We start from the raw sequence: 22696 nt of genomic DNA, 5'->3' as shown, positions 1-22696 counted from the left end.
AGACTTTTAGATTTGGTTCCAAGGCAATGAAGGTTACTAGTAGACTTTATAATGGTGTTTTAGTGTCATTTCTCGCACCATTTACAGATGGTTTATGTTAATTCATAATCTTTAACATTTACCATGTGCTTAGATAAAGTTTTATGAATTAAACTATGGATGATTAAGCATATACATATTGGCTTTTTAGACGTTTTGTGTCTTTCAGATATTTTTTAGTAGCGTTCCCTCTTAACAGCACCAGATTCTATGTTTTAAGGTGCTCTGGTAACTGTCTATGAGGGATTTCCCATGTTCTTCCAATGTTCATGTGGGTTTCCTCTGGGTTTCTTTTGATGTTCAGAAACTTGGTAGGTTTACATTTACACCATTCACAGATTCCCTTAACCAGAGCAACTTACATATATACTGTGTCATTCATCTACAGGTAGGTGAATTGGTTATGCTAAAAAGTGTGCTTGTTTATGCAATGGCATGACATCACATATCTTGCAATGGCATGACGTCCATCTCTATCTCCTGGGATTGCCTCAGGATCTACGATCCTGACCAGGATGAAGTGGTTACGAGAGATGAATGAATGAAATCATTTTAATCAATGGGTTTTCTGAAATTATGAAACGATGAATAGGATTTATAAACGGTTTTGCCCCAGCAGTTTACTTTGAGCGAGCTACTTACTGTGAGCTATTTACTGTTCTATTAAGAACGAAAATGAAAGAAATTTTAGCTTGTAGCCAAACAACAGAAATCAATCTGTAATTCAAGGCAGATCCAAGGGTAAAAGAAGAATAAATCACTCACAGAAAGCTAGAAAGGAAGTTTATTCGGCTGTCCAGTGTAGTATAGCAGATGTGTTTATTCAGTATGTTTGCTTGCCAGTGCTCTCTCTGACCCCTGAAGGAAAAGGGAGTCGGTTGCTGCAGGATCCTGATCCAGGCCATGAAGCAGGCAGAGCTAGCATTTAGCTACTGGGGCTAAAAATATAACACACTTCAGAGGTGGAAAAGTACAAATATTCTCTGGAGAAACGTTCAGAAATACCTCTCCCTCTCTTTCTCTCTCTGTGCTGGAGAAGGGGTTATGAGCAGTTACTACTCGCTCCAAGTGTCCCTTTTTCCCCTACACACTGCATGAGCCAGCCTTCCTTTTTCTTCTTTCTTTTTTTTCATGCCCTCTTCTTGTAAATGGCACGTTTGTTTCACCGTGTTTGCCGTCTAACCGCTGGCTCCAATGCCTTGCACACACACACACACACACACACTAACATACCCAATGACTCAAGCACACACATAAGCATGCACAGAACATATACACACCCTCACAAAAGGTCATACATCACTAACGGACAGTCATAAAAATAAATAAAATCAAACAAATCTTGTTAGCGGGATTTCAGTGGTGTGTGTGTGTGTGAGGTTTCTCTGTATACTGCACATGTACAGTGTATGCTTTTAACATTTCTTGATGGAGAAAATGAGGAAAAAGTGGATGGTATAACTACACTGCTTGGGAATTTTAAAAAGAGGAAAATTGGCTCTGGAGGATATCTCATAGCTAGTGCAATGCATTTTTCCTGCTGCTGGAAAAAAATATTCAGCAGTTTAATTTCAGGAGAATGTGGTGGAGCGCTGAGAGATTACGGCATACAGGAAGCGGCTTCTTTCAGACCGGTGGATGATGAAAATGATGAAAATGTGCCACCTAATCGGAACTATATCGTTGGAGCTGCAGTTTACGGCTACCAGTTAGCAGTTATCATTCGAAAGCGGGGTTGAAAAGCATTTTATCGAACCTTATAGGCGCAGCCACACAATGAAAGATCCTTTAAGTCTTTTAAACAGTTCGTAATCTTCTGAGTCTAAGTCGTGGGTAATGCTGTGAAGGGAAAAAAAACTTCACGACTGAGAAAAACCGTCCAAGTTGAACCTCGGAGTCTGTGAGTTTCTGGAACTTTCCGACAGTCGACTCAACCAGACCCGGAAGTGAGGTGCTTGGCTACGTAAACATGTCCCGTGTCAAAGGAAAAAGTCTTAAAATTTTAGTTCACACTTCAATATAAAACGAAATGCAGCCTGCTACAATTTGATTAAAACGGAAGGAGATTAAAGATGTTTAATATGAACATGAGCACCTTCTGGCTTGACATCATGAAACATTTTAGAGGTTGAAATGGAAGTCTGTCAGTCAGGGATGTTCACTGATATCGCCTTTATTCCTGTAAAAGCACAAAAAGGTTCCCAGGCGAAGAGGAGAATGCTGCTTATAAGATCTGAGAATCATACTGTACATCACAGAGTAACTTATTATCCCTTATCCTTGTCTTTATTCCTCGTCTAACCTCTGCAACCACAGCTGTGAGAGTGAGGATCGCTCTGCTTCCGTGGAGTGCGAGCTGCACAACAAGACTCTGGAAATCTCACAGTGCTTCTGGAAAAATTAAAGAAAGTCAACCCGATTCAATGTACTTTCCTGTTGTCAAAATGTCTGGTATGTACTAGCCACAGACTCCAGCCTGATTGCTGAATCCACTGTGAACGGTTGCACTTTCTCTCTTTCTACATTAAATAATAAGCTCGAGGCAAGGTCACGGCTTCTCGTCGCTCCCAGGAAACTGAGATGCAGCCAAACACGGATTTGACGTACTGATCGATGGAGCTTCGACTATTCAGAGCTTCTGTGGACCTTTATAACCCACCAAACATCACCACCAAACAACTGTGTACTATAATTCTTCAGTATCCATTCATTAGTGTTCGTTATTTTCCATTTGGAACAATAATAAAAGCTTAATGGTGGATTAGCATTTTACTTTCTCAAGATCCTCTGAATTTATCCTGTTAACTCTTTCTCATACACATAAAGGAAGATCTGTTAAGAGTTCCTTAACCAGAGAAAGAAAAATTTTTGCCGTACATGTTAAATATGTTTATACTGATGTATTTCTAATGTGATCAGCGATGTCTGTTTATAGTTTAACTGCTGAGTATTAGTTTTGGGTTATACTGTGTTGTGATAATAGCTTTCTCATGTCACATGTCTTACGTTAGCATCAAATACGTTATAATGTTCTTTAAGACCCTTCTCTTCTTAAAAAGGCTTAGATACAGGAACTAACATACCACAGCATACCGAACCTTTCCATCTCAGGAAATTTTTCATCTTAGATTTGAATTGATACTAACTAAAATTACACAAAGCATTAATCTCTCATTCATATGCAAAGAATTGCTATAAACACAGGAAAATATCCAGATCTGGCAGGCCATGGCCTCAGAACTCTGGGATTGTGGGAAGAAGTAGGATTCAGCAGCGCAGAGGAGCACAGTCTGATCCAGAGCCTGGTTTAGCAATACAATTAGAGGATACCAACTGGATAGACGCAGACGCTAAATGACACAGAGCCATAAAACCACAGAGAGTTAAGAGATAGTTCTCTATTGTTCTTTTGTTTTAATGCTACGGATACCTCAGAGATTACTGGGCAAATATGCATCCATGACTCCAAGCTGACATGCAGATAATTGAGTCTGGCTCTGTGAACTTCTGTGTGTGTTTTTAAAAACTCTGAAATTGCATAACACTTCTGGGAAAAAGAGAGTATTTTTCTCAGTATTCCTACAGTGTGTAATGCTAGCAAGCTACCTCGAAATAAACATATTTTACATTTAAAAAGATATTCCCACAGTACTGCTACATAGTTTTATGTGTTATGCTACTTCTCCTAGCTTTAACTAGTGCTTTAAATAACATTTCTGTATAATTTAAACAGGTATTTTTCATAGTATGTCTATAGAACTTGTGTCTCATGCTAGCTAGCTACCTCCCCTATCCATTGCTGTTGCTTCAAAATAAACAAAAGTTGACTTATTTTACGTTTTAAAGGGTTTTTTCACAGTATTGCGACAGAGCTTGTTTTTTAAAGCTCTCTAGCTTCTTCTCTACATGTCTATATGTTTTAAATGACATTTTTGCTTCATTTAAACAGGTATTTTTCATAGTATGTCTACAGATCTTGTGTCTTGTGCTAGCTAGCTACCTCACCTATCCAAGTTGACATACATTTCATTTAAAAGGGCACTTTCTCAGTATTCCTACAGAGCTAGCTAGCTACATTTCTTAGCTATAGATTCTTTGCTATATTTTTGACTTAACATTAGCTTAAATAATTTACTAGGAATGGGATCCAATTTGCATCTACTGAAGTACTGAGATCCCTCTTATACTGACTTGTGACAAATGTGCAGTAGTTTATTTGCAGTTTTCTAGCTGGCTAGCTTCTTAGATAATGTTAGCGTTAAATAAAATTGTGAGTGTTTAAGTTGTTTAATGATTATTTTATGATGTGAGAATATGACAATCCACTTTGATTGTCATATTTTACTGACATTTTACTTATGTATACCTGGGGCAAACACTAGCTATTTAGCAGTTAACTGGCTGGTTAACAGTTCGTGATGGAATGAGCTCATAGAGCTGTATCCTAAACATATTCATATACATATAAAGTTCTTTTCTTTGGCCATTTTTTAATCATTAGCTTTACTAGCACACATTGATTTGCCATGGGGACATGGAGAATGGAGAATTTCAACTCATAATTCTGTTTCTTTCCCCTGAAACATGCTACACATTAGGTCACGTGCCAAATGAGGGAACAATTAAATCATCTTGTTAATCCAAATGAAGAGCTGCACATTGATCCATAAAGCAGCAAGCAGCACAGCTGTAAATCTAACCAGTAAAGTGCTCCACACATTCCACATGCGTTCCACAGCCACGCTTTGACGTAAGTCTCTATAACTGCTGAAATGACCTTTATAACATCTAAATGAACTTCTTGACACTAAACTAACAGCATGGTGTGATTTTCATTCTTGAGGAAACTTTGAACAGTCAGCGGTCTCCCCTTCTTTTTCCTCCGTCCCTACTGTATCTCTGCCTAGCATGTGGTTCGTTCTGGTTTCCTTGTAAAATATAATTGAACCTCACACTGACATCACACTTTCCTCCTCACAAACCACCCATGCTGGTGAAAAAGAGCTTGGGGATCAAAGCTTCCTAGAAAGTTTCATATATAACACGACTTCCAGACCTGAATAGTGGATGTGCACTAAAATAAAGAGAATTTAAAGCTATAGGATCAGTTAAAAAATATGGAAAATAATGCAAATTCATTACAACACCGTTGCACAATGTACACTTTTAAGCAAAGGCGTTTGACAAAGCACAATAAAAGAAAGACGGTATACTGCAGAGCTGTGGCATTCTCATTTCTGATTGGTCAGAAGATGCTGACTAAGCTTCTATCACAGCAGCTCTGACAATTGTGCAACAAACTATGTACTATGTACTATGCATACGTGGTCAAAATTGCAGTAGAAAGCTTTTCTTCTTGTTTTCTTTGAGGAGATGGAAATGTTTAGCATTTCTGAAGTTAGGAGTCTCCATTGTCAGTGCTTTGGAAGAATCAGTGGTAAAGCTGTAGCTTGTTTTTATCTCCCCGATTTGGTTACCTGCCAATTCTCACCCACCAGCTAGCTATCCACGATCATACAACAGCTATTACACAAAAAGGGTGAAAGCTATTAGACACTCCCTTTGAGACACAAACCAAACTGTTGCTCCTGCTGGGTCACAGGGCAATTTAACAAACACAGAGGAAAGTGCTGCCTGCATTTATCTGCATACATGAGCTCACTGATGCCCACAGCTTATTAGTGTCACTGTAAATGACACAGCAGAGAGTGTCTTACATCCCTCCCACCCAAAGAAGATGGCCAGTTTCACTCCCTTGGGTCCTGGCCACTGATTCCTGTCGCATCGTTGGAATTCGTACATGCAATCTCCCACTGATGGACTAAGCGTTTTCAGTGCTTTGTTTTCTCTGGACCATGACAATCTGCAGTTTTGGTCTTATTTTATGAAAATAAGACCAACATGAGAAGGGAACGGCTGTTTATTATTCATTGAAGAAGTGTCATTCTTTAATAAATAATATTTTTTAGCACTGGTGGATCAGGAATAACATAATTTGCTGTTATAGAAGACTGCTGAATCTCAAAGTGATAATTATTTACTCTAATGGCATGTATTTACCCATTAAAGTAGAAAAAATTCAGACTTACTTGGATTTACTTGGGACTTTACATTCCCTGAGAGGTACAGAAGAAGTGATAGGGGAAAGATGATCTTCCAAAGGTGGTTCATCTCAAATTGAGACCTGGCCTTCATTCCTGAAGATCAGAGAAAAAAAAACTGAATAAATAATACTTCTAACTAAATTAATGCATGGAAAAAAAACTAAGACGCTAGAACACAGTTGCACCATATTTATATAAGGTATTAATACACTGGCAAAACAAATAACTAAAACCATGATTTTATTTAGGACAATAAAACTGCAGTAATTGCCTGGAATAACTGATGGAATTTCCATTAATTCTTCACACCACAACCCAGGCCACTTCAACCGACACAAACACACCAGCGTGGACAAAACTGATCCATTATCTCAGCCCAGAAAACCACTTACAAGTTCTAGATTTATTACTAAAAATGGACTGACCATTAGGAAATTCATGGATGGAGCGATTAAGTGTTGGAAAATTATTAATAGATTTTAATTATAACCTGGTCGTTTTGCTAAGAGTGTGTGCCACATCACTGGCCTAGTGGGCTTTGTCCAGCTGAGGTAATGTCTAAGTCACTGCCACATGTCTCACTCAGTGTCCCCTGCTTAGTTTGTACTCAGCTTCTCTTAATGTCAAGTAACAGAGGATATTTACTGCATATTAAAATACCATTAAACATTTCTAATGGCTATGATTGATGTTCATCAAGGAATAAGCTGAAATAATTCTGAGTCGAAACATGAAGCATGCAAAGGACACTTGAGGAACTCTTGAGTGACGGTAAGTGCATGGTGTAAAAGGTAAATAGTTTATTCACGCTTGTCCATCTTATGAAGAACCTGGAAATCCTGTGAATAAAGATAAACTGCTTAATTTATGTTTTATTTCTGTCACATTTAATAATGGATTTAATAATGGACATTGTACAAATGTACAGAACCTGAGATTATCTACTGAAGCAAGGGTAAGCCTCGGTCATACTATAACTGTTGGGAAGTATAAATCTTTACAGTATGCATGTGGGACTTTCCAGAGCAACAGAGAACGATTCACAAAACAAATGAATTATCAACAATTCATAATAGAAATAAAAATATATCCAACACATCTTGAACATAAAATACAGAATAATTAAATCATGTATGACCAGATCACCTATCTAAATCTAAATCTCCAGACATTTTAGTAACATGTACAGTCTTTGCTTCCCAAAATTTCATTCAGTGTAATGGAAACTATGAGAAAGAGACACTGGACTGGGTTCTAAACAACTTTGGTGTTGTTTGCTACACTTTTACAATCTCATTTTTTGTGGTCTGGACACATGTTGCTCATAGTGGGTTATGTAAGACTACAAGGCACAGTAAATAGGAAAATTACAGACTTGAACTGGGCAGCTAATTGTGATGTTTTTATATAACTCCAAAGTCATGTCAGTGCTGACCGTATGTATTTTTTTTTTCAAAGACCAGATTGAATTTTGAAGCACTCAGTCTGACTTTTAGAGAAAATACATGGGGATGGATAAGGTTTCTACAAGCTTTCTAGAAATCTCTAATAGCAAGAGATTTTTTTCCTTGGATATTGTGTGAAAGTTATACGGTTTCACATTAGCCCTACACACCCTGTACATTTTTAATTACTTAATAATGCATTAGAAAATTTTCTCGTTTTTTCTCAGGCCTCATTTATCTACTCACAATAAAACAATTAATTATTATTATAAGTAATACATGTCATTCTTGACTATTAACTATTGTACTCTCTCTCTCTCTCTCTCTCTCTTTTTCTCTATGTATATATATATATATATATATATAGAGAGAGAGAGAGAGAGAGAGATTTATGGTACTATACATGTTAGTATATAGTATACAGTATATATGTTAGCTGTTCATTGCAATAAATCACTGCTGTTCTACAAGGAACCTTCTGGGAGGAAAACGTTGCAGGGTTCTACACTGAAACTTTAAGCGTTCCCCAGAGAAACAAACCAAAAACTCCCATTAGAATGATAGATACTGGAAATCTGATTTTTTTTCTAAGAGTGTAGCTGAAATGTCTTGTATAGATACAACCTGAAAAATCCTTATAATCTAACTGAGGTTCTGTAATGCATTACTAGATGTCCTATTAGGGCTCCCCAAGGCAGAATGTTTACCCAAGCCCAGCAGTGTTATTGAGCATTGTATAAGTCTAGTGCAAAGGTTGAGTGTCTGAAAAACAACACGAATGTGGGTCTCTGCTGGATAGCTGAAGAGAGTTTTTCTTCCTCCCACAGTATTCATCAGGAGCCAAACACAACTGTGCTCTCAGTGCTGCGTAGGAGTAGCCTATATACTGAACATGTCGAAATCAGACTGTTTCTCGCTTCCTGGCAGTCCCAAGTTACCTTTTTACATCACCCATTTTCTGCACAGGCCTAAATCATGCTGGTTAATAAAGGAATCCTTTTCCTTTTTTAAGAATATATATAGTTAGAGGATCTTCACTGTAAATCTGACATGGTGGAGCTTCATGTTACTGCACAGTCTGTTATAGAATTAGGCTGAGATTTTATAAGGATCTTGTCATACAGTAATAATCCTAGACAGACAAGTGAAATTTAAGGATATGTGAAAAGCAAAAGAATGCTTAGACCAGTAAACACACACTATCCCAATATCTCAGTATCTACCACCCAGTATAACCTCTCCCTCACCCTCCGTAGCTGATTGTTCATAAGTCATTCTTCATCACAACAGCTGGCTGCTTGAAGACACTTCCAAACCTCTGACAGTATTTCCATGTAAAAGACAGCTTCTTATTTTAACACTAAACCCCAATTGGATGGACAAAGGTCATCCGGTTCACTTCTGTACTTGTTGCAGTCATGTATACAGATCTATGAAAAAACGATTCTTTTCAAATATGCAGCATTGTAATTCGTGCCTGTCCGCCAAGATCGTGCCTATCGTCATGGTTCACGGAGAGATTTTACAAAATGGCAGATGGGAGCGATTATGGACGACACAGAAAATCCAGTGCACACCAGGAACAGTAATAAGAGACTCGGTCTGAAAAGCCATGGTAAGAGCGTGCATGTCTGTGGTTAGTTCAGTATGAAGCTGTCATGAATAAACCAGCTAGCTCCAGATGAAAAGCTATTAAACCCTTACTTTAGGGTTTCGGATGCATGTTTTTCTCATCATACAAAACGTTAGACATAATTGCAGTTCTGGACGTCACTGGAAAGGAGACGTATATATTAAGGCAGTAGTGACAGGTTTGCACATTTTTGCTTGTTTGCCAGAATATTTCTTCCTCGCAAATATGAAGTTTCTTCGGTGCCTGCGGATTTTCATACTTCTTAAAGGTGTGGTCAGTAATTGTATTCTGACGTTCTGAACTTCAGTAAAATATCTGCTCAAAGGAGAGACTGTAAATGAGATGGGAATAACAAGGAAGACCGGAAGCATAGCTAAGGGGGATTTCATTGTTTTCTGTAAGTTCCAGATGTTTATTCGTGGGTGGTTAACACACACACGCACACACACACAGAGCGCAGATGATTTATGTTGAATAACATGTTGTGCAGTAATTGATCTGTAATGATGTTCAGAAGGTCAACAGAATCATTAAGGGTCCATATTTAACCAGGCTTAGCATCAAATGAATGCCTTTCTTCAAATAGCTTGTTCCATCACAATGTATTGGCTACCAGCTGCTACGACAGAATTCACCAGTCAAGATCATTTCCGTTCCATGTTCCTGTTTGTTAGCTACACTCACAGCTGTACTGAACTAACAGCTGTGCAGGCACTTCAGGAGGTGAGCTACTTCAGGTGAGGAGGTGAGGAAACTGACTATTGTGTAATATTTAATTGTGTAATATTTTGGTATTTGTTATATTTTTTGTTATATTTTTGTACCCTTAAATTCGGGTATTTTAGTATTTTTTGTTATAATCTGTATATTATATATTGTATTATAATCTTATAATATATTATACGATTATTATATAATCTGTATATTTGTATATATTTTATTTGATCTATTACCTGTGTTTGTGGATACTGCTGGAAGCTGTAAATTTCCCTTTGGGATGAATAAAGTATCTATCTATCTATCTATCTATCTATCTATCTATCTATCTATCTATCTATCTATCTATCTATCTATCTATCTATCTATCTATCTATCTAAGACGCATCTAGTTGTTTTTAAAGGTAAGATGTATCATTGATATCGTCATGATTTTCAGTGGAACTGTCATAAAGGTATTTTATGATTATCAACATGAAAGATTGGCTGATGCTTGATTGTGTCTAAAATAATTAAACAACATATTCAGCTCTTCAGACTGTCGGACATCCAGCCAAAAATACATATACTACCTGTCATATTTCAGATGAAGTGTACAGATCGCATAGTGTTTTTATTTAATATTTTTTATTACACAGGTCAGTAAAGAAGCTTTTATTCTCATTTTATTTACATTTCTTGCATTTGGCAGACACGCTTATCCAGAACAGCTTACATTTTAGCACATCTTATACATCTAAGCAATTGAGGGTTGCTCAAGGGCCCAGCTGACTTGGGATTCAAACTCACAACCATCCTATCAATAGTCCAACAACTTATCCACTAGAGAATTGAGGGCATGAAGCCTTTATTATCGTCACACATACATTACAGCACAGTGGAATTCTTTTCTTCACATATCCCAGCTGAGGAAGTTGGGGTCAGAGTGCAGGGACAGCTATGATATAGCACCCCTGGAGCAGGGAGGGTTAAGAGCCTTGCTCAATTGCCCAACAGTGGAGCTTGGCAGTGCTGGGGCTTGAACCCCGATCCTCCAATCAACAACCGTTGAGGATGCTGAGCAGAAAACAGTAAAAGTGCTGAGCAGAAACAATCAACAAATCGAAGGAAGCCATATATGGTCGTCAACAGAGGGCCAGTGATGCACTGCATGGCTTACCCCCCTCAGAACCCCTTGAGCCACCACTGCCCCTAAGAACCACTTGAACCACCACTGCCCCTAAGCTACCACATCCTCTACAACATTTCAACAACATAGCTGATGCAGTACACAGTGAAATCCAGTGAAACGACGTTCCTCCAGGATCATGATGCTACAACACAGAGCTAAAAAGTAAAATTAACCTATCCACATAAAGTGTGCAACAGTGTCTTGGTTAATTCGGTTAATTTTAGCTCTGGTTCTTTCTCCAGAGAGACTTACAAGTGAGGAAATACAAGCAATACCTACACCACCGGCTACACCATTGCTGTAACAATGCAAATCTGGACATCTCTACTCTACAGTATACGGCTGACAATCGTGTCTCCTGTCAATTTATCAAGCTCTAACTACTGCTTTAGTCTAGGCACTAGATTTAGAAACCTTAGTTATGCAGAATCACTGACTGCACCTTAAAATGTATAACAAAACAACTGGGATATTTTTAAAAATGCACACGTTTAGACATCTTCACAGTGCAGCTAGCTTTTTAAAGCTATAGCTCTGATACATTGTACTGACTGCCAGGGTTTTAGCTTGATATTATGCTAAGTACGCTTTTACCTATTTGTTCTAGAAAATCTAGGCGATATGTTTTTTGTATCAACAAAACGGTACGTCGCTCCGAATAAAGAACATCTGTCAAATGCGGTAAAGCTAAGCATACATGCAGTCATGAATGAACGCTTTCTGTAATAAGGCCGAGAATGTAATGGCTGTAAAAATAGCGTCAAGAAAACGTCAAGTAAGAGTGCTGAGCAGGAACAATCAACAGATCGAAGGGAGCCGTATACGAGTCGTCAACAGAGGGCCAGTGATGCACTGCATGGCTTACCCCCCCTCAGAACCCCTGCAAAGTCAATAAAGTAGGATTTACTTGATCCCCAAAACCTAATACTTCCCACTGAGTGCTGCAGGGAGATGAGAACAAGTACACATTTCACTCCATCTACAACAGTCAACATGCCTCTCACGCTACTGCTACACACATCCAAGAAAGTTGAGAGAGTGAATGTAGATCATGTTAAGATACTAAAGATGTGATGTTACGCTACATGTGAGATACGATAAGATAAGATAAAACTTCTGAAGGAAATTATTTTGCCAGGAACTGCTTCAGATATCAGAGGGAAAATAAATATAAATGAGATATAAATATACAAAATGTACAAATAGGTGCTGGAGAAGATAAATAATAATAATAATAAAAATAATAATAATAAAAATAATAATAATAACAATAATAATAATAATAATAATATTGCACAAGGTATGATATTAATGTACATATTGTAAAATATTATAGATTTAGATTTAGACAACAACAATAATAATAATAATAATAATAATAATAATAATAATATCACAGGAAAAATAAATATAAATGAGATATAAATATACAAAATGTACAAATAGGTGCTTGAGAATAAATAATAACAATAATAATAACAATAATAACAATAATAATAATAATAACAATAATATTGCACAAGGTATGATATTAATGCACATATTGTAAAATATTGTAGATTTAGATTCAGATAATAATAATAATAATAATAATAATAATAATAATAATAATAATAATAATAATAATAATAATAATAATAATAATAAATATGTGGGCCACATCTGAAATGACTTGCCACTGTAAGTATATTTAATATTAAAATAAAAGAATATACTGGCACAAAGATATGAAAAGGAATGGACATTAATAAATTGGAATACTGTTTTAAATAAACCCAGCGTCCTTATACAAATCTCTTGCAGATGAAAAGACAAACAAAGTTGCAGAGGAGTGGACTTGAGTCATGACCGGCGATGATAAATGGCTAGAATCTGTTATTTGGAATAAACAGATAAACAAATTAGAAGTCCTCATCTTTTGAGTCTGGTTCCTCTCAAGGCTCCTTCCTCATACCTGGGAGTCTCTGGGAGTTTTTCCTAGCTGCCACTTCCTTGTCTCTGGCTTGCACATTAGGGGTAAATATAAATGAATGTAAAATTGTATCATGTAGATTATGAATTTTTATATACTAAAGTGTAAAGCTGTTATTGGACAATACCCATTGTTAAAACTGTTATACAAATAAAATTTAATATGATTTTATTTAGATATAATTTATATATCAAGTTTATTTTATTTTATTTTATTTTTTTTAAAAAAGGAACCAAGTACATTTTTTTAGATTGTGGGCAGGTACAAAGAAAAATAAATAACTGCTTGAGCTGGATGAAAAACAGACTTATCTGTAGCCCACATCTTTGGTTGATACTAATTATTTTGGCATTTCACTTCTGGGTTTTCTCCAGTGTTTCTGTATTTAATTAAAAAAAGAAGAAGAAGAAGAAGAAGAAGGAAAAAAACCCCTTCCACTTTAGGCCATGTGCAGTTCGGGTTTAAATCTGAATTCAGATACTGATATGGATATTTGAAGCACTAAACAGATATAGATACAGATCATTGTGTCATTACCTGTAGTCATGACTCGACTATAAATAATGAAGACTTCAACTTCAATACCGTCTGAGTGGATTTGACACAAAAAGACTGCAATGATCTCAATACAACTTGCAGCATACAAAATCATGGGACAGAGTCACAGAGAGCACTTCAGTTACTTTATGGTGTGGAAATGGCATTAAATGTCTTAATTTAATTCATGTTTCAGAATTTCAGAATTCAGTATCAAGACTCATTGTTAAGCCGATAACAATGACTAAGTATTTAATGGCAAAGGTACACTTCTCAGGCATAACATTATGAACAACTTCTTTATTGTGTTGGTCCCCCTTTTGCTGACAAAACAGTCCTGACCCGTCCTGCACTGTGTATTCTGACACCTTTCTATCAGAACCAGCATTAACTTCTTCAGCAATTTGAGCAACAGTAGCTCGTCTGTTGGATCGGATCACACGGACCAGCCTTCACTCCCCACGTGCATCAGTGAGCCTTGACCATCCATGACCCTGTCACCGGTTCACCACTGTTTCTTCCTTGGACCACTTTTGATAGATACTGACCACTGCAGATCGGGAACACCCCACAAGAGCTGCAGTTTTGGAGATGCTCTGATCCAGTGGTCTAGCCATCACAATTTGGTCCTTTGTCAAACTCGCTCAAATCCTTACACTTGCCCATTTTTCCTGCTTCTAACACCAACATTAAGGGCAAAATGTTTACTTGCTGCCTAATATATCCTACCCACTAACAGGTGCCATGATGAGGAGATAGTCAGTGTTATTCACTTCACCTGTCACTGCTCATAATGTTATGTCTCGATCAGTGTATACAAATATGAATTTTTCAATAAAGTGTTGATGTTATATATTTAAATGGATAACAGCACATGAGTGATCTTCCTTCTCTGTACTTCCTCTGTGTTTAGGGTTTTCACTAATGCCTTAATATCCCAGAAATAAGTGACTAGTTTTATGTCCTTATTCATACATACAGTATAAATGAACCAAATATAAATGATAAAGTTGCCAGAAACCTCTTGCATTGCTTAATGTAAACATCACAGGTTTTTCAGGAAGTGTTGAGGCAGTTTTTTATCATTTACTAATCACCAATTAAGCTAAATCGTCACTAGTTTAGAATATTTAATACCTCATCAGTGCATCTTTACAGCCATTTTTTGCTGCCGGAACTCAACATGAATCTCTCTTAATCCTTAAATCTGAAGCGAACAGTTATATGTAATAAAAACTGAATAAATTATTCAAGCACTTTGTGCTTATTTAAATAGGATGAAGCAATATGCCTCTAAGTGGGTAGATTTCGCGATGTGTCGACAATTTGTAAGCCATTTAACTCCTAGTTATATTTGTCATTTAGTGACATTATTATTTATAATGTCAATATATAATGATTATATATATAAACAGGGAAAAATACAAGCTAAATATTACAAGCTAAAATTCCTATAACTATATAGTAAGGTTTTTTAGGTTTGTCATTTAGGTGGTGCCTGTGTGACCGAATAATGAAAATGTTTCCTGTGCCATATATACAATACATAAACACTATGTACTGTCTATGTGCATTTTTCCTCCTAATCTAAAAAAAAACAAACATTAAAATCCAATGCAAGTGCATCTTACAATCAAGTATTAAAGACAGAGCTTGTTCTTTGTCCTTTTTGGAAAAATATCTGTTCGTATGAGAAACTAGGGGTCTTTTAGATGGCCTGGAAACTGGCCTAAATTGCGGACCACCAATATCCACCCGATTAGAATAACAAAGCTGTTATTTATGGTGCATTCAGGTGTATTATACTTTGATTAAATCAGTAATCGATTCCACTAGTACTCATAAACTCTAGCCTAGCGTTTTAGCTGTATTTTGAACTTCTAATATATTCCCAAATCACTGAATACACCTTAAACAACAGTAATCATGCTGTCACTGTATAACTAAAGGTGTGCTGATAATGTATTTTAAAAAAAAGTCCTTTTGAGAAATGCAGGGTCCAGGGTCCGAATCTTGAGTAACTGGAACTGGTTGTCTCGAACAAACTAGCCCTGTTAACATAGCTTTCATGCAAATGCCCAAGTAACACAGAAGTGTGTTGTTGTGTCTGACGTTTGAGCGCCGATTTACGTCGATAAGATAACAGATTGCTATGTGGGATAACAGTGAAACAGCTGGTATAGACCCCATAGCACTATTCTATATTTTCTGCTAAATCTTTGGCATAAGCAATGATGATCAAGCAGTTAATTCGGTATATTGTTAAATCTCTGCCTCATCCACTAGCACTCATACATTCTAGCCTAGTGTTAGGATTGTGTTTTGATTGTATTTCTAATACATTCCCCATTTACTGCATACACCTTAAGCGACAGTAGTCATGATTGAATAACTGAAGGTCTGCTGTCAGTGTATAAAAAGGCTTTTGAGAGATGCAGGCAGGTTTTAAGGCAGCCCTTATCTGTTGACTCACAGCACGGTTCATGGTTTGCAAAATCTGTTTGCAATTAAAGCCCAGGCAGCTGGGAGTGCTGCAGAACGAGGGCTCTCACTGCACTGTAATTCTACTAATTGAGCCGAAAATGACAGTGAAGGGCCCTTGAAACGTGGCCTTTTCATTTGACAAACACAGCCTAATTTTAACTCGTTTTCAAACCATGTATGGACTCTTGTCGTATATCTCTACCAGTTGTATAATTACCATGATGGCTGTAGAAGCCTGTAGTTTCAGGGAAACAGAGAAGACATGAAGTACGACACAAACAAACCCGTTTTTAGACCTCCTGAGGTAAGTAAGATGCACAAAAATTCGACTTGTAAATTGTTATTGCAGTTTTGGCTTCAGGAGTGAAGGATACAACACGAAAAAGGAATGTTGGATCAAATCAGATTAAAATTGAATTTCTGCCTGTTTTTACCCCCCCATCTGTTCAATGTCTTTGTCATGTCGCACTCCACAGCGGTGCTTCATATGAAGCTCATATATATATATATATATATATATATATAAAGGAGACAATCAGGGCTTTAAGAATTGTAATTTTTTCTAAGTATTGCTGTTTTTATCTAGCCTGCTCGAGGCAATATATTCAGAGTAAATGGTGATATCAAACCCATTTCTGCTCTCTGAGACGCCCCAAGTGCTTGTTTATAAGCAGCTAAAATTTGAAGGTGTTCATCCACTAAAATTCTGTGTAAGTTTATCCAACAGAGGGAAATATACATGTCTCACTCTGAAAGCCGACAGAGTCCTAGATAGATAGATAGATAGATAGATAGATAGACAGACAGACAGACAGACAGACAGACAGATAGACAGATAGATTTTACATCAGACTTCAAATCATATATTTATTTATTCTGATTGAAAATGTCCCTGCGATTTGGAATAGCAGTGTACCGGTAAAAAAGGGTTCATTTATATATATATATATATATATATATATATATATATATATATAGTGTTTTAACAATATACAATGCTTTCCATGAGTCTGGATGTAGATTTTGGTCCCTAATAAGCAAACCTGAGGTATCAATAGCCAGAAAAATACTTCCTAAGACGACACAAACAAGGATTTCTTAAATAAATAAATAAATAAATAAATAAATAAATAAATAAATAAATAAATAAATAATAATAAAAAAAAAAACAGAGTGACCTGGATAGTGAGATTATAAAATCATTCCTCTTCCACAGATGAATATTATAAAGAGTCACACTGTATTAAGAGTGTTAAGGATGCTCAGTATGAGGATCATTTATGATCACGGCAGCGGTTATTAAATTGAGTCATGTAAAACCATCCACAGCAAACTTTACATAAATCAGTGTCACCCAGATGAGGATAAGGTTCCCTTCTGAGCCTGGTTCCTCTCAAGGTTTCTTCCTCATATTATCTCAGGGAGTTTTTCCTCGTCACCGTCACCTCAGGCTTACTCATTAGGGCTCAATTTCAGAGATAGTAACTTTAAACCATAGAATTTTTTTCTATGTTTCTATGCCTCTGTAAAGCTGCTTTGAGACGGTGTCCAATGTTAAAAGCTCTTTACAAATAAATTGAATCGGTCCCAATAATGCAGACAGCTCTTAAACCATGACAGATTCACATCATGCCTTTCACATCATAACCCGGCGCCTTGTGATCGCATAATTGAGCAATATATCATCATTATATTTTTATAGATACTGTTAAGTGAGTTGAGGCCCTCCGCTATTAGACTGTTTAAAGCTCTTAAAACAGCAGAGGTGCCTTCGACAACATCTCAGTGAACACATGGGCGCTCCTTACTAAGGAAGGGAACATATGATTTTCATTTGAAGCCGCACGCATTTCCCTCAAACGCAGCTAACATAGCATTGCAGATATTTCACTTTCATAAGGAAGGCATGCAAACTTAATCAAATGGCCCTTTCGGCTCAAGTGGATCCAGGCGATAGTGAGAACACGTCGCTGTGATAGGAGTTATTGCGTATCATACTGTATAAGCAGCCCACGTTCTCGCACATTATTCACGTGAACGCTGAGGAAAAAACGTACTCATCTCACTTCGAATCTTTAATTTAAGAAAAATACGTTTATGATCGATATAGTCCACTAAGAAAACCTGTGTTGCTTATGCATTTGCATCTGTCCAAAACAGACCTAAGAACAAGACCAGTGTTTTCTTGTGTAATCCCCAGAGCAACATTAAACCCAGTGACCTTGTCCTGAAGAGAAAAAGTAATGTCCTTTTCTTGGTCCATTTCCTATCAAATAAAGGAAAAAGTTCGGTGTAAATAATGCGGGCCTGAGACTTAGAGCTGTCAGTACTTTATAATTAATATTATAAAATGATCACCATGCAATATATAGTGCATATAATACTTACTTAATAATGTATACTGTCTATAATACAAATGTAATATTCTATACAAATATTCCACAGACATCTTGCTGCATTTTATTGCTTCTTTCCCTCAAGACGTAAGACTGTGATTATGTAATATTAATAGCGTAATTTGTAAAAAGACAAGTCTGTTATCTTGTAATAAATATGTCTAAAACAATTCAACCTACAAGCTAAAGACGACGTATAAGTCACTGGAGTTGCTGCAGTTATGTCACAAAAATTATTCAAGCCGGGAAAATTCTCTGTATTCAGACTCCACTTAAGTACTCAAGTTGAATTTCTGGGGTTTCCATTCAGATTATTTCGACAGTTATTTCTGTGTGTGTGTGTGTGTTTTATTCCTTTGTGGTTGCCAGGTTTTTCACTTCTGGAATGGGGATTTTCATTAGCATATCATCTAAACCTGTGTCTTTAAATAAATAAAAGAAAAAAACATTTATGTGGACTTTAAAAGGACAATATGATTAAAATAGTTAATAATGTCATACATATTGGTGGACTTGTGGTCCTTGAATGACTTTGCATTGTATTTTTGAGTGTATTTACAGCCTGAAACGTGAACTTCACAAGACATGTCTCAAGCAAACACATAAGTCTGCAGTTATATCTGAAGCTTAAACGCTGATTTCCATTGATAAGACTCCAAATCTGGGATAACAGTGAAACAACTGGTGTATATGCCTATTTTACATTTTTCTGCTAGATCTGCTGAAGCACCAACTGCTCGGATTTTATCAAGCATGTGGGCCACATTTACAACTAAACACCATTAAGAAACCAAAAATGTACACACACCGTCTGCTAAAGCATTGAGGCTGAGCTTGTTAAAGCTGGGTGGAGGATAACGCAAACCTGATATTTTCTTCAGCCGTGCATTCAACATGCTGCTATTTATACACACCAAACAACTTGTTGTTAAGACAGGGACTGTGTTTCTGTTCTCTGAATTCAGCTAAATGAATACCAAATGGATTTGTCAGATGGAGAGCAATGGGAGAGGGAAATGAAAAAAAGAGGGCCTCAGCTGTTTTGAATCTCAAATCCAAATTACAGATTATACCAGACGTCTCTGATTTCCAGTCATTCCTGACTGAGCTCTCGCCCAAGAGGCCTGCATTCCTAATCGAAAATGACATGCCCGCCATCCCGAATGATAATACGTTACCATTGCGTTCAAAGGGATGCGTTCAGCGTCGGCTAAAGTATCTCGAGGAAACCGGAGCAATAAAGTCAACCATGCATAAAGAGTGGAAAAGTACTGGAAAAAATGTATTACGCTCGCTACACTCGCTTTAGATGCACGGCTTTAAAATGCGAACTAGTGTAGCAAAATATGTCGGTGTTATAACTCGGGTTTCTGTGATAAAGCATCTGTGAAGGATTTAGAAATGGCCATTCTGAGCTATTGCCAGAAGTCAGGTCATGAACCATGTCTAATACAAACAAGAGAACTGTGAACACCATGACACACTCCTGGACCTTTATGTAATAAGTCACACAGTTAGACTGTTTTGCTTAAAGCACACACCTGACAAAGGATGTGTTTATTAGCGAAGACACAAAAGCATGTTGTAATAGGGGTCCAAGCACTGAAAATACCCTAGAAGTGTTTCTACTTGTACTTACCTAATGGGCATCTATGGCAGCCCATAGAACCTCTCACTCACTTTTTAATAAAATGCAGAATGGACTTTGCTGTAAGGATTGGCCTGTAATGATGGCAAAGACATCAAAAAGGATGTAAGCCTACCACGCCCTAAAGGCCAGATTTAACTGCTTTGTCATTGTGCTATAATTCAAAGATAAATTACAATAGTCATGGAAATTTCTGTCATTATACAGCGTTATATTTCTTATATATATTTTAGATTTCGATTTTCACTCAGTTCCTTCACAGCATTCATTCTGTACCAGTGAGACACTGAGACATAAACTTGTAGGACAAAAACAAACTTTTCAAATAGTCTTTTTTCAATAGCTTTATCATTAAAGATACTTATTGTTGTAGCTTGAAACCTTTCTCAGATCAAAACTTCTTGCAGAAAAAATCCGTAAACGTTCTAGATTTGACCTGTTTCCAAAGAATTTGTGTACCTTTCCTATAATTATAATAGAAATCATAAGCAGAAAGTGTTTTTGGATCACACGGAGGAGCAAAATGTTGTAATTAATGAATGAATTAAAACCGTTTTTGAATAGAAATGTTCGATATCTTCACCAAACTGACTTTAGCAAGCGTGACAAAGTTTTGCACCTGATTTTATTGCCAAATTTTATTTCGAACTTATACTCGACGTGAATAAAAAAGTGAATTTGAATGAAGTTTTGTGATACAGAAAGCATGAAGAGGATCTATTGCTCCTTGTTTCACCGAGATATCACATGAAGCTCGCTGTATAATTAACTGCATTGAAATAAAAACTGGAAAATGCCCTGAGACCAGTGTAGAAAAATGGAAAAGTTGAGGATTATGGATGATTTTGCAGTTCCTTTGTGTATGACATCACCGATGGACTAAATCTATATGTACAGTCTACAAAGAAAACACAACCTTAAAGCAAAATAAAGCAGTCTGAAAAGATGATAGCTTAGCAAACTTCATGATGCAGTGTGGATCGAGGACGAGTTTGCTCTGTTATCCACTATTTTAGCCTGCCATGCAATCAGCATGTCTTCCAGAGAAACGGCTCAGCGTGAAGGAAGGAACTGCACAAAGAAAATCGAAGCAAAAACAATGCAAAACAAAAGAAAATCCCCCAAAATACAATCTCAGCAGTCATGAATAGACAGAAATAAAATACCTCTTTGTTGCCTCTAAATCACATGCAGGAGAAAGTCGGACTTCGAGCAAGAAAAATAAACATCTTTAAGTTTTTTTTTACAAGACTTACTGTTTGAATCCTGCTACTCTTAAACCATTTGTCCAGTGAGATGTTAATTCCAACCAGTGAGAAAGTAAAATCCAGGCTGTTTCTTTCTCTCTACACTCACTTAGACCTCATATCCAGGCACAGTGAGCTGATGTAAGACAACTCGGGAGGAGAGACACAGAAAGAGAGAGAGACACACAGAGAGAGAGAGAGAGAGAGAGAGAGAGAGGGAGAGAGGAAAACTAACATTCTGAGGATTCTTGGGTACATGCCAAAGTCCCAGAATTCCTTATGCCATACAGAAGGTTTCAATTAAGTCAGACTTCAGTGGCCAATCAGAGAACTTTTTTCCCCTTTCTTGAATGTATTTTTTGATGGTTTAAGCAAATACTGAAACGATCATAACTCTGAAAGCACAAAGTATTTTTTAAAGCGAGCCGAGGAGGGCTGTGAAGAAGCTTAGCTGTGCTTTTACTGTTAAACAGGGGATGGATTTAGTGCAAAGAATTAAACAAATAAAAGAAAGAAGTTTCACATTAGAGAGAATACCTGGGCCACAATTATTCAGGATCATTTAAGCCCTGTCTGGGTTGAATTATTTATGACAGTATTAAGATTAGGAACATTTTTTATAAATACTTAGCTAAGAAAAGCTAAGTATGTGCCTCAGTGGTTAAGACTCCAGGTCAGGGAGTCAAGCTCCGGTATTGCCAAATATCCTTTATTAAGGATATCCGGGTCATTTTATTGACTCAGATCTTTGAATTTCGTTCGGCAAAATGGAGATGAATATCTTTTGGTTGATTTCAGCAGAAAATAATTACAACGTTACGTGTTAATAGCCAATTACCTCGACACACCTACTTACGCAAACGTTGATCACATTTAGAATAAGACAAAACTATAAATCAGCCAAGGCTGAAAAGAGACTGACAGGAACAAGAACTTGATTTTTCAGAAAATGATCATTTTATGACCGTTCCTAAATATTTACACAACATGATATTAGCATTATTGACTGTTAGATACCGATCCAGGAAGTGGTCACGTGATGAACGAGCGAACGACTCGGGCTCGAAGACACGGGAGATGAACTAATCGTTTCTGTTTCCTCCACAGGCTGTATAACATAAGCCTATGAGGCTGACACGTGATGAACAAATGACTCAGGAGATGTTTCCCATACAGAACCTATAGGATGTTGCGCATGCACGGTCAATACAAAATGAACGAATCGCTCTCTGAGAGTCATATTAAGGATTCGTTTAAAATGAACCAATCATTCATGAACAACACGTCATTAATATTAATGTGA

The 22696-nt window shown here is 36.9% G+C and overlaps 1 protein-coding gene across 3 annotated transcripts in view; it reads right to left on the bottom strand.

Moving 5' to 3' along the window:
• The window catches only part of ddr2a (discoidin domain receptor tyrosine kinase 2a), a 40158-nt gene extending 18587 nt beyond the window's left edge, over window positions 1-21571 (bottom strand). For all 3 annotated transcript variants that reach the window (XM_058404077.1, XM_058404078.1, XM_058404079.1), the window contains exons 1-2: window positions 21403-21571; window positions 6129-6236 (exon numbers count right to left, since the gene is read on the bottom strand). In XM_058404077.1, coding sequence (XP_058260060.1) covers window positions 6129-6234 — 106 coding nt within the window. In that variant the 5' untranslated portion in view covers window positions 6235-6236; window positions 21403-21571. The remainder of the gene's footprint in view (window positions 1-6128; window positions 6237-21402) is intronic.
• Window positions 21572-22696: the final 1125 nt, after the last annotated feature.

This window comes from Hemibagrus wyckioides, linkage group LG11 (genome assembly GCF_019097595.1).
Source record: "Hemibagrus wyckioides isolate EC202008001 linkage group LG11, SWU_Hwy_1.0, whole genome shotgun sequence".
In the NCBI taxonomy this organism is placed as follows: Eukaryota; Metazoa; Chordata; class Actinopteri; order Siluriformes; family Bagridae; genus Hemibagrus; species Hemibagrus wyckioides.
The sequence above is the reverse complement of the archived record's forward strand: the minus strand, read 5'-3'. Positions and strand labels throughout refer to the sequence as shown.